The 13,712-nt window shown below is 35.5% G+C and overlaps 1 protein-coding gene across 10 annotated transcripts in view; it reads left to right on the top strand.

Annotated features, from left to right (window-relative positions):
• GLIS3 (GLIS family zinc finger 3) overlaps positions 1 to 13,712 on the top strand; it is a 674,957-nt gene that overhangs the window by 551,900 nt on the left and 109,345 nt on the right. For all 10 annotated transcript variants that reach the window (XM_061132893.1, XM_061132892.1, XM_061132901.1 and 7 more), the window contains 2 exons: positions 3,183 to 3,344; positions 7,376 to 7,486. In XM_061132893.1, coding sequence (XP_060988876.1) covers positions 3,183 to 3,344; positions 7,376 to 7,486 — 273 coding nt within the window. The remainder of the gene's footprint in view (positions 1 to 3,182; positions 3,345 to 7,375; positions 7,487 to 13,712) is intronic.

The raw sequence follows: 13,712 nt of genomic DNA on the forward strand, positions 1-13,712 counted from the left end.
AGGAAATTCTCCTGGGGTTCCTGCTTTCCTTTACATTTAGATGTTTCTTTACAAGGTGAGACTCATTCAAGATTTTGAAAACCTGAAAAAATGTAAGCAGAAAACAAGGCAACCATTTACTCAGATACCCAAAACATCCAGTTTAGGTGTATTTTGTAACACTCTTGTATAGTTCTACCAAAATATTAGTTTATTTTTAATGTATTTGCATTTAATTGAACTTACAATCTTAGGGTAAAATTGCCTGAGGGAGAGGAAATACTTGTTTGAATTACAGGTTTATTTCCATCATAAATGGTAATGAATCCACAAAGTTGTTTGCTTTCAAGTTTCATCCAGATACCCTTAGAGAAATGAACAGGTCCTATTTTTTCTTCTTGTAGAATTGTTAGTGTGGCAAGTTCAATCAGATGTTATTCTTTGCATACTCTTGTGATGGGTTGGGTGTTAGACCCCTCATGGAGCCATTTATCAGTTCTTCAGCACTTCATTTTATTGGTTTGGGTGGGGTTCATGGGTTCTTCTCAGTGAATTTCTTCAATAAGAGCAAATGGGTGATGTTTTTATGAGCCCCCAGTACATGGGGTTGCCTTGCTCTAGCCTTTATTCATTCAACTCAGTGGGATCAAATCACTTCACTCCTTAATCTTTTCTCCTGAAAGTAGTATAATGCCCGTACACATACCACAAAGACTTTTGTCTTCTGGACTTCACTGTTACAGAGGAAACATTTGAGATCAGCTGGATTTGCATGATTTTACTGATAATCTTTTTGTTGCCATTTTCAATCTGGGTGCTCATGTTTTCCTCCATCTTTGCTATTTAAAAAAAAATGGTCAGGATGTTATGAGATATAGTTCATTTTTCACTGATTTGCTTGTAATGCAGCAAGCTCTTTGGTTGGATCATTGCTTCTGTTAACAATAATACCAGCAATTTTCTGACTTTGAACATTTACATGGACATTTAACTAGAGAGACCTTGGGAATGCTAGTCTACATTTAGTTTACATCTGATGAAGTAGGCAGTTGGAATTAGTTCTGGGGCATCTTTGGAATCCCATCTAATCACTCTGTGGTAGATCCAAGGGTCTTATTTTTCTGGTACTCACAGAAATCTCATTAAGCTATTCTAAAATGATTCTCCACTCCAGTGTTGGTGCTGAGACAATGCAGGCTTTTCTCTGATCAAGATCTCGGGTGACTGTAGAAGATAGTGGATGTTGGGGCCTACTTGAATCTGGGTATGCACCCCTATAAAATGATGCCCACCCTGCAAAACAACCTCCCTAGGAACTGGGCTACAGGCTTGATGTGTCCAAAACCATAAGCTCATTTTAGAACTAAGTGTGGTCTATCAGGTGACTCCAAAACAAACTGAGTTACACGGAAGTGTACACTGAGTTGTCATTCAGAGTGAACCTTAAAAACAGAGGTTTGGTTGGCAGGGGCCTCTTAGCCATGAGGGGGTTACTTTTGAGCCCCTTGATTCTCAAACATGAGAACCACTTGAAAACCTGCAGAAACAAACATTTAACTCTCCCTCTAGCGATGTGACATTATACGCCTTTCATTCTGTTGAAAAGTAGTTGGCTTTGTCAGCAATCATCTTCTGTTCAGGCTAAATTTACTTTTATGTGAAATAGAAATCAGGAAAACACTAGAATTATTTTAAGCAAAATATCAAAATTGAAATAAACCAACATATGTCTGTGAAACATGTATAACTCTCAATCAAAAATAAGTGCAACTTTCATAAATTTCTTAAAATATTCTGGCATGCAAAATCTAGACAACTTATTTAAATAGATGGTGTTGTGACATGTTTAATTATTCTTCCTCCCTTGTTCATCCTCTACTTAAAGGTGAAAATTGAAATAACCAAAACCTGACCCAACTCTGGGTCACCCCTTCATGAATAATGTTCTAATCTGTTGTATTGATTAAAAGTAAGAGAATTGAGGAATTTTATAACATTTCTTGCAGTAAGTTTAAGTTATACCTGCTAATTTTTAATGTAAACCATTTTCAATTTAACATTCTTTACTTCTGTTCCCCTTACCACCCCTACATTCCTCTCTAAGATGTAATGCTTCTTAATTGCATTAAACATATTACGTTTTGTTCTTGTAGTTTTTAAATTGTAGTTTTCCTTGCACTGGGAACTCTAATGGCATCAAAATTGCTGAAGGGACATATATATTCCAGGGCTTAGCACCAAAGAGAGAATTAAAGGATAAACACCCATCTCACATTTATGCTTCATATGTAGGCATTCTCTAACATGTTTTCTGTTATACTGTCACTTCAAGGATTGAAATCACTTTGACCCTCTAATAGTAGCTGATATTTTGCACACAGAAGACAATAAGTAAATATTACCATCCGTAAATATTACTGACAAACCAATGAAACATTTCTTAAGATCTTCAACTTTCCATTTATAATTCTTCTCTTCAAGAACCAGATAACAAAGTTTCTTTAAAAATAGAGATAAATAAAACTATAACTTTATTTGGAATATGATTTAGTACTAGATGGATTGTCTTCTTGTTCCTTTTTAAAGCATGTTAAAAACTTTATCTCATTAGGCTTGGCATCACCCTATATATTAAAAAGGTCACTCTTGGAAGTTGAAAACTACTTAAGGTAGAATTAAGAAAGCTTATTATCATAATGAGTTAGCAGACACATGTCCTTTTCATCTCTAACTCTTGGGTCTTCAGTTTACTTTTTTTCCTCAAACATCACTCTGATTCTTTCGTTGTTGTTAGTTTATTAGTTGTAAGAAGTTTCTTCCTTCCTGATTCCTTCAATTTAGACCAATTTGGAAATGGAAAAGTGTGTTAATTTTTTAACAAATCTTTAAGACATGCTTTACTGTATTTTTATTAAGCAAGCCAGATGGCTCACAGCAAATTTTCTCTGACATAAGTAATCACAAAAATCAGTTTGGGACACAAATCTGGTATGGAAAGTGGCAAGTATATTCAGAAGAAAAATGCAGTTCACACAAACATATGGATATTTTTAGAAGTAATACTGTTACTATTTGGATTTCATCTTATTTTATTTTTTTGTTATAGGCTAAGAACAAACTAAGGACATTTATTTTTCCTGTCCCCCACAACCCCAAACATTCAAGGTCCTTCTCAGCAACCAAAAATTATTTTCTTTTTGCAGTTTGAAGGTTGCAAGAAGGCCTTTTCAAGGCTCGAAAATCTCAAGATTCATTTGCGGAGCCACACAGGCGAGAAGCCGTATTTGTGCCAGCATCCGGGCTGTCAGAAGGCGTTCAGTAACTCCAGTGACCGCGCCAAGCACCAGAGGACACATCTGGACACTGTAAGAATGGCAGGAGCTTTCCAACTTCCAGCCTCAAGTCCCGGTGTGAGGAAGTGCCCATTTGATAGTGGGATGGTGAAGGTGTTTGCTTTATGACCTGCAGGTTATAGGGACAATGCCAAGGGCAGCAGTGAAACCTGGTAAAGAGCCAGAAGGGGCCCTGTTTGGTTCTTTCTTTTCCTTTTTCTATAGTAACAAGTTATCCTAAATATTACAGCTGCCTGGGACAAAACGGTTCATATATAAAGCAGAGGCACTTTGGGGGCTTTTAGTACAGAGATTTTAGTACAGAGATTTTAGTACAGAGATTTTAGTACAGAGAATGACTGCTAGAGATTGGACCTTAAAATAAATATTTAGATATCAAGATATACTAAGATAGATAAGATACTCTATTGCTAGAAACAGGAAGCACTTTTTTTTCTTATTTTGATTCTTTTTTTCTTGACATAAGAACGTTGAGACTGGCATGCTTTTTGAAAGTGAATCTGGCCTTTTGCTTTAGAAACCACCTGGTATTTTCACCTTCAAGTGATCTAAAAAGAATCAGCAAATCTTTCCCAAGGGTCCTGTTTCATCACTCTTCCTACGTGTTAACAGCCACATATCCACTGACATACAACCTATGAGAACAATTTATTTTTCATTATTATGCCTTAATTCTCTTAGTGCTGAAACACTGTGTTCACTTGCTAATGCCCTTTCCATGACTCGGTCTTTTGTTTTCTCAATTATGTTGATCGTCCTCCTTTGCATTTCTCAGGTTTTGATGCCATTTTTTTTACATGAGGCTAGGTGGACTATATGTAATTTTAGTTCACTTAACAGAGCCATCAGGGTAAATGTCTTATACACATCACAGATCTCTTATCCCACATTCTTGCAAGTAATGTATTCATGACAGTACTTTTTCAGTGTTAACATTCTGATGTCTATTATTAAACTACTTCAGAATTTGAATTTTGAAAAGATACTGTTATTTCTACACACCTTCTCATACATATTTAAGATTCTTCTGATGTTATAGCTGACATATTTATTAAATTTTATATTAGTCTCTATTAGTCATATTGATAGCAGTCATTTTAGCTATATGTCACATAACCTTTCTAAACAGAATTATATCCTAATATACATAATGTGATGGTTAGCCCAGTAAACATCTGAAATTATAATTAGAGTAGTGTGGCTGTAAGATGGACCCTTTCTGATCTAGCTGAATTGAATTCAATGAATTTAGGACCAATAGAATGGAATATTAAATGAATAAATTTGGTGAATAGCAGTATTTTTTAAAAGTAGAAATAGGAAAGAGAATGAATTATGTTTAAATACCCTATTTTGTATGTCTAAAATGGTCTTGGTAGAATCTTATAAATTTTACAATTTGTCATTAAACTTTATCATGGAAGAATGAACATTCATGAGACAAGATTGTCTTGAGAAATTGCTTCTACTCTAGCTAGTTATCTGGAGTTTGAAAGAACTATTGTGAGGCTAAGTGTTATGGTTCTACAATACCCTTCTTTGCTTGGAGCTAATTTTAGCTAATCAAACCAAGAGCATTTTCTAAAGTCATTTTGAATTTAAAAAAATCCCTTTGGAAAACTTTTGAGAAAAACTACCTAAGATAATAATTTCATGATTCAGTTCAATGCAGTAGCTTTTAAAACTTAGCTGTTTTTTTTTTTAAAGTATTTCTCCATTAAATCTTTTAAAACCATCATTTTTTTCTCTGAAATCCAAACTACCTTCTTGTTGCTTAAAGAATTTATTATTAAAATTTAGGTCCACATTCCCTTTCATTAAGCACTCCTTATGCTAATAACTCCTTATGTTAATACTATCAGAATTTTAGATAAAGTATCTTACTTCAATTAAATGGATTCTTTACTTCTAGGAAAATGATTTGCCCATAAAGATGACTGAGTCCATAATTCTAACCCTGGAAAGTGTTATTAAATCATTCCTCTATTAGCATCTTAATGTCTAAACAGGGGGAATAACTTTATAGTATAAATGGAAAATAATGAAGAATATAGTTTGATGAAGTGTAACATGCCATTTAAAGCTTAGGTAATCTGGGTTAAAATGACCAGTACACTTGTACCACTTAGACCAGTCCCTGGCATTGCTGTTTTGGCATACTGATCCCAGGGGAGAGAGTGAAAGCTAGATGGGAGGAATGGTCAGTATTCAAGCCTTTTTCAAGAGTATCTCAAAATCAAATCCAAAATGACATTAACCATTTCTTATCTTTCCAACCCAAGTAATGGTGTCTATTGTAATAATAATGGCATCAATTTATATAATGCATTAATATTCCCCCCAATTTTTATATACAGCATCTCTAATGCAAAATATGAACTTATGTGGTCATAACATGACTGCCAATAAAGATGCTGGCTTATTTCCCCCCAGGCAGGAAAGGGAAGACTAGGGGAAAAAAAACTGTGAACCCAGAAAAGATTCCCAGGTTAAAGAAAACCTTTGTTTACCCAATGGAAACTTCCTTGGCAGATGACTTCAGCCCGTAATTGGCTCATCATTTTGCAGAAACTGTGACTTATTGAGAGGCTGGTTCATCCATTGTTCATTGTTAGACCCCTGATATGTGATACAATGTCTAGCACATTATGGAAGCAAAAGAGCTGCTGAGTGATTCATTCATTCAATCAGTCAGTTAGTCAATGAACAAACACATCAGATAATCAAACTTAGAATTCAAATTAGGATTGTCAAACTAAATGATATATTCATGACTTCATCTTGTTCTTGGAATAAAAATTATCAACAATAGCAATTAAAAAATGAAACACATATATGGTTTTTAGAAAGCAAATAATATAATTCACACAAATGTTGGCCTACAAAAGGACAAGCAAGTGCATGAAAACAGGAACAAAATATAAATACTAAGGAAAACAACCTGAATTTTGGGGGGAGTGGGGTTGGTCGATAGAATAGCATGTTTCTAAAGTGAGATTTCTATTGTAGAGACAGTTTCAGTTCTCTTCCTCACATTTCACCTCATGCAGGCACAAATTTAATATCTCACCAGATGAGGTACTAAGTAGATGAGTGACAGTTAATACATCTTATAAATGCAGTTAATCTTGTAGTTTGGTTTTTTTTTTTCCAGTTCTTATGATAAGAAAGTTTTTATTTATTCTACAGTATAAAAGTCACATTCTCAAACCTTGGGTTTGAATTTAGTTGTTACAGTAGGAATAGTTGCTAAAATTTGAATCAATGTGTAATGCTCTCATTCAGTCATTCCTAATTATCATGTACCAATCACCAGGGTCATAAAAATAAAAAAGATGCTAGATTCTGTCTTGGGCTCCACACCTTACATCTCTCAGGCGCATGGGAGGATTGGAGTAGCCAGAACTTGTTTTCTTTCTCATCGTGCTCAGCCAAGAACTTATTCACCTAATCTAGGCCTAACAGCAGGACTCCTCTGCAACTAATAATATTAATGTTTCTTTGGCTGATTTTTCATGTGTCTGTTGTTTGAAACCTGCTGTCTTCTACTTACTTTCCACTAATTTTCCCTTTTAATTCTCTCCCTCTCTCTTTCTGAATCAGGTTTCTTCTGAAACATTACCAGTCTTTTCTGGACTTTTCTACAGCTTCTTATACCTGAACTCTTAAAGAATATGTGTTTCCTAATTTCTGACAGTACCAGAGATTGTTTTCAGGGGAACATAATTGTAAGTATGACTAGAGATACTAATAATTTTCATATTGAAAAATGCCACAGGAGGTTTCGTGGCAAGAGGGCATTCTGTAGCAGTCTCTTAAAAATCTTCAAAGATAAGCCATCTCTTTGTTTCTTGAAAGTTTATTCTTCTCTTTGCCTTGATGCAAACTTACTGGGCTTTCTAATTAAAATGCATGAGTATCACATAGCAATTCACATCAATCAGTTGGCAACAGTTCATGCTCTGAAGTCAATAGTCTTTGAGTAAATCTTTCTCAGTTACCTTTATGATTTAACCACAGCTCTTTCTTTCTTTCTTATTTAGAAACCTTATGCTTGTCAAATTCCGGGATGCACCAAACGCTACACAGACCCAAGTTCCTTAAGAAAGCATGTGAAGGCACATTCTTCCAAAGATCAGCAAGCAAGGAAAAAGGTAATTTTAAATGAAAATTTATCCAGCCAGGAAAAGCACAATTAAATTCCTCTTGCAGTACTTGGAGCTTCTGTGGGACATTGGTAATCCTAATGCTTCTCAAAGTGTAACATATTTTTGACTCTGAGTAGAGAAGTCTTTCATGAAGTAGTAGCAAGCCTGTGATTTTCATAAGTGATGTAATCAGATATGAGTTTCTGGGGAGGATTTGTATAATAGAAGTTGATGAAATTAGTGAAAGTCACCAAAACTGGAAAGTAACAAAATTAAGTTCAAATAGTTAAAGAAAATTGAATTGGGAAAACAATACAACAAATACTCTTTCTGGTGATAAGTGCTTAATAAATAGCAATAAAAAACATAAAATATCAATTGGCTAAAATTATTAGCTCTGACGAAGACGGTAGGATGAGTATGTATAGAGCATTGTTCCCTTTAAGCTTAGAAAAGACACGTTTCTTAATAGGTACTATATATGAAAGTCTGAGAAAGAAATTGAACCTAAAATCACTTTTGACATCATTGAGGGCTTAGTGCATCTCTCAGAGTTCTTAGAAACTGTAGTATCTCTCAGATTTGGAAGAAAGAAATGCTAAAGATCAACCTGCCAACCCACCTGACTTGTCCTCCTGACTTCATAAGATCTCCAGCAAGCGGTTGACGATACTGTTCTTTAACATCTTGGGAAACAAAGAGCTTACTACCTTTCAAGGCATTTTCTAATACCAGACTTTGTAAGTTTTTGGACCAAAAAATATGTTCCAATTATGGCAGAAAATATGTTGACCTGACCTTGGTTTTTCACTTGTGTTTAGATGGGTACCTCATTCATTTAAGAGCCCTTCATAACAAATTTAAGGGAAGTTTAAGACTAAACTTATTTCAAGTGACTGAACACTGTTGTTGTTCAGTTGCTAAGTCATGTCTTACTCTCTGCGATCCCATGAAGCACACCAGGCTTCCCTGTACTTGACTGTCTCCTGGAGTTTGCTCAGACTCATGTCCATTGAGTCAGTGATGCCTGTGATCTCCTATGGTTTTATTAAACCCTATGGCATGGTTTTCAGGTCACCATGGCTTCAAGCTAGCCAGAATCTTTCATTCTTTTATGATTTATAGGGATTTAGTGCTTTTATTTTGGGATATGCTTCATAACCTTTTTGTCACTTGAGCTTTTTCTTCCTTAGGAGGTGTTAGCACAATGCCAGTTGAGGGCTCATATATGGAAATAATTTGACCTTTCCACTATGAGTTAGAAAAATGTCCAGTTAGAAAAATTTGATAAAAGTTCTTTTTTAAAATAGATATTCTTAATGGCATACAAGCCCACTCTTATAAGTCAGTTGTTAAAATTATTTATTTTTCCTCTATAAATATAGTTGAAAGTGAAAGTGTTAGTCACTCAGTCATGTCTGACTCTGTGACCCCATGGACTGTAACCCACCAGGCTCTCTGTCCATGGAATTCTCCAGGCAAGATACTGGAGTACATAGCCATTCCCTTCTCCAGGGGATCTTCCAGACCCAGGGATCTAACCATTGTCTTCTGCATTGCAGGCAGATTCTTTACTGTCTGAACCAGTAGAAAAGCCCACATAAGTATAGTTAAATCTCTTTAATTGGAATCCCAGTCAACTGATAATAGATGATCATTATCAACATATCATAATAGATGATCATTCAACATGGATTGGAATATGTTCCTGTATTTTAAAACAGCAAAGGAACTAAGTGAATTAATAATAAAAATAAAGTTGTAAGAAGGATGTTTAATAGTCTTAAAATAACACTCCGTTGTTACAATGACATACTGTTAATTGTTTAGGAGGACATTATCCATGTGTATCTTGTAAACTTGAAATAATAAGTTGTGTTTCTTAAAAAATCCTCTTGCTGAATTTCTTCCCCCTAAATCTGACTATTCTCTACCTCCAAGTTGTCCCAAATGTATGAGGCTTTGCTGTATTAGCAAATTTGTTATGAGATTGAAGAGCACCTTCATAGAGAATAACAACTGTGGACTTGACAGAATGTAAGTCTCACACGCAGACAGATAAGCAGTAATATGATATTCAACCCAAGAGAGTAACCTAGGTTGACAGTAGGTATGAAAACATAATGTGATATTTTTAGGAATTATTAATAGCTTATATTGCTCAGACACAGAGTATTTCAGCTTCTTTATAAGGGAAGAGTAGTTATGATTCTGCGAAAGATGTTTGAAGCACTAATTTAAAGAAGATAATCAGATCTTAAGAGTATAAATTTGTAAACAGTTTTTAAGAACCTTTAATAGACAATCTGGATAAAAGGATATTCTTTCAAGGGGCAGAATTACAATCTAATGTCAAATATTACAATATTCTCTTAATTTTGTCTTATGTAAAATGAGGTATTGTCACTCCAGTGATTCAGCTTTTGTTGTTCACTCTTTCCTGCAAGTGACTGAATTGAATTTGGCTGACTTTATTTGCTTAGTCCTTAGTGACAAGTTTACCGTGTTTACTTTCCAAATTTTAACCTGGCCTTTTAATCTGAAGATTTTAAAAATCCTATGTGGATCTTTGATGGACTAATTCATGGAAATTAAAATGATGAGAGTTGCGCTATCCAATAAAAAGAGGTAATGTCACTCCCAGGAAAAGCAGTGCTAATAAACTTGAAATCAGTCAATCCACATTTTCAAACCTTGCGCCGTTGTATTGGTGTGTAGTATTTACATGGTAGAATGTTACTAGACCTCGGAGAGATTCTAATTACTAACTCACATCAGGGCTTGGTATTTGGAATATTTCCTGGCAGCAATGATTTAAAAAAGTAAGAAACAATAACCCTTTTAAAGCAGAATTAAGATTATTTACGACTTTAATTAAAAATTGAAAATTGGCATTATTTCAAAAAGCCTTTACAAAAATGTGAATTCATCAAAAATAACCATAAAAATTCCAAGGTGATAAAGGCACAGTGGAGTAATGGTCCCAGCCCTAGGGAATTGTTTTGTTGAAAAGAATAAAACTCTTTTCTGTCACACCCTGTTAGTCATGGACTCCTTTAATATACCCTGCCTGCCTGCCTGCCTCTAATCCTCTTTTCAACCTCCCCCTGGACACTAAATGACATTATTTTGGTCTTAACATGGCTGGCTTTATGAAGCCTTTCTCTGAAATCATGGCCAGTGACAAGCCACCCTCACCCATAAGACAAATGTTTATTAGGAGGGGTAGAGATCTTGTAAGTGATGCCCTGGTCATGGGCATGGGGCCCTTTCCCACACCTGTTGGATCCTACTGAAAACCAAAAACCTGAAAACTCAGCTAAATATTATTCAAGCTGTGAAAACAAAGGAAAAAGAAAAAAAAAAAAACCTCGTCTGCGAAAGAATTGGGATAATTTGGCTCATTGCATGCAGAGTAACTTTTCTCTTTGTCTGATGTGTGCACACCCACACATCCCATCAGCTGATGTACAGACTTCTTCCATAGAATGTGCTTTGCAGATCTTGAGTCCATTAAATAGAGGGCTACACAGATAAATGAGTAGCAAAATACTCAAGTCACCAGCTATGGTCTCCAGTGAGAATAGAATTCAGTCTACAGAGCAGAAGGCAGAATCTGTCCTTCAATTTTGTCTGATAATGAGTGGGGAAATAAGAAAAAACTAAAGCAATAAGCCACTTGAAATTTTCCTCAAGGCTGTGAGCTTTGTTAGAAATTTTCAGTTACACCTTGCAAGTGCCATCAGCAGGGAGGTTTCCTTCATTTCTGGCCTGCTATCCAAATGGACTTTTAAAAAGTGAATGGAAAGAATACTGGGCCAAAAGTTAGAGATGACGTGAATCCTCTGTCCATTTTACACTTCCACAAAGATTCCAAACTTTGGGTGTGATACATTAAATGTTTGTTAAACATTCACCTTTGACCTGCTGTAGTTAACTTTCACTTTTGTGACCTCAACATGGGCTGTTTGAAACCAAGCAAGTGTAGCATTTGAAGTGTATGTGAATGCAATATGTATGTGTATTTTCTACTTAGAGAACAGCTCTATATAGCTTTCTGGCTAAAATAGAATGGCTTATTTAATGCAACTCTCTTCATGTAGAACCAGTGATACTCTGGAATCTGTTCAGAGCCACCAGCACCCCATATATACTCAAAACTATAAACAATTTCATTAAACACAACATAGGCTCACCTTGTTTGGTGCACTTGTTGAAATCTTCAAAAAGCTATGTGGAAAAAATACATTTTCCCCTAAATGAAAGCATGTATAAAAGAGTTAATGGGACTTACTTTTTATATCAATTATTTTGTGTCATCATCTGCATGGCATATGGAATATACAGATGAAGTACACAGAGGTCCTCCCAGATTTTGAGAGTCTTTTTTCCTTCATCCTTCCCCCTCCTTCCTTCCTTCCTTCTTCCTTCCATTTTTTTTCCTGCTCAGGAATAAATTAAGAATCTAACTCTCAATGGAATGTCAGTCATAGACACATATTATAGACATAACATTTCAAGATGAACTGGTGGCTTCTCTTCTTCCACTCACATTTAGGAAATCATATTGGAATTTGAGTAAAACTGATGTTATTACAGCAATGACATTAAAATGGCACTAGCGTGTGTGTGTGTGTGTGTGTGTGTGTGTGTTTGAGTCACTTATTAACTTTTCTACTTAGCAGTTGTTGCTGACAGATTACTTACATTACACCTCAAAATGATGGTGAGACATACTACCTGTCTGAATGTCCTGATGTCTCGGTTGAGGGTAACAGATTTCAAGAAAGGCACTAGATATGCTTTTGTAAAATAAACAATTTCAGTTCAAAATAGTGATGCTAACTAATAATTAAATGTAAATGAAAAAGAAAGTCAAGGTAACCCCCAGTTGATAATACTGATTTGGAGTTGAAACCAGTTGCCTGGAGGCTTCTTTGTGAAGCAGATCCAATATGAAACCAGCTGTGCTTTTGAGAACATTTTAATGCTACATGGTGATTGGAGCCAATGAAAAGGAATTGAGAATTCCCATTTGGTGCTGGAAAGTGGAAGGGTAGAGATGGTTGTCCATGAGAGTAAATAGATAGTTAGAAAAATATTCTGTTCCTTTCTGGAGAGATCAGAGAAACTGTCTTCAGCCTTGTGGATACAGAAAAATAAATACTCGCATCTCTGAGCCTAGCCCAGTGTCTTTTTTAGCCCTTAAAGCAGTGTTTCCCAAAGTGTGTTCTCTAGAACACAATCTACAGAATCTTATCAGGTAATTCTTTTAGAAAGTTTTTTTGTTATCATATAAACTTGGGAAATAATATTCAGTGGTTTCCCTCTTGTAAGAGTTCTCAGAGCCTTAGATCCACCAATATTCCAGAGGGAAACTAACATTAATTCGATTGATTTAATTCAGTATTACTTGGCCAACAAAACAATCTTCTTTTTCCTCTAGAACATCTTATCAAACTACTCTTCTGTAAATTATTTGAGAAATACATCCTCAAGGAATTTATTCCATTCAATAAATATTTATTAAGCACCTACTATGTGTCAGGCATTGGATTAGACACATGAATGCAAGTGTGCATAAGACAGACATATTCTTTGTCCTCATAGAGCCAAACTATCTTGATGAAATCCAGCAATAATAAAAAAGATGAACAAAAAATAACATAAATGTAGGCAAGGAAGCAGTGAGGAAGTTGACATGAAGGTAAAAGAGGGGGAACTGTTGAGGTGAGATGGTCGGAAACACATTCAAATGACCACTTTAGAAATGAAAAAACTGTATTGCCTGCAAAAAAATTTAAAGCTCTGCTTAAGTTGAAATATTGTACCTTTCTGTTTGAGCTTCTTTTAAAAGATTCTACTGCTGGGAGCATAGCAGTAGATGTCAGAATCATCTTACTTTGTTGTAGTTAAACTTTTTGGCAGCCTTTCCTCAGTAGGCATTAGAGGAACTGGGTGCTAGACAGTGAAAAGCATTACTTGTATCTCCCACCTGAAAAAATGACTCAGATAGGCAGCATTTCAGTCTGTAGGGTTGCAAAGAGCTGGACATGACTGAAGCAGTTGGGCATGCACGGAAATGCACGAGCAGTCAGCATAAGTAGCAAGTGAGACCCTGCATCGGCTCTGGGCTTTAAAAACAAGTGAGAACTAAACTTGCCCTCCTGAAGATTACATTCCAGTGAGAGATACAAGGAGACACGGGCTCTGTGCAGTAGCAGAAATGCTG

The sequence above is a fragment of the Dama dama genome, chromosome 29 (genome assembly GCF_033118175.1).
Source record: "Dama dama isolate Ldn47 chromosome 29, ASM3311817v1, whole genome shotgun sequence".
NCBI lineage: Eukaryota > Metazoa > Chordata > Mammalia > Artiodactyla > Cervidae > Dama > Dama dama.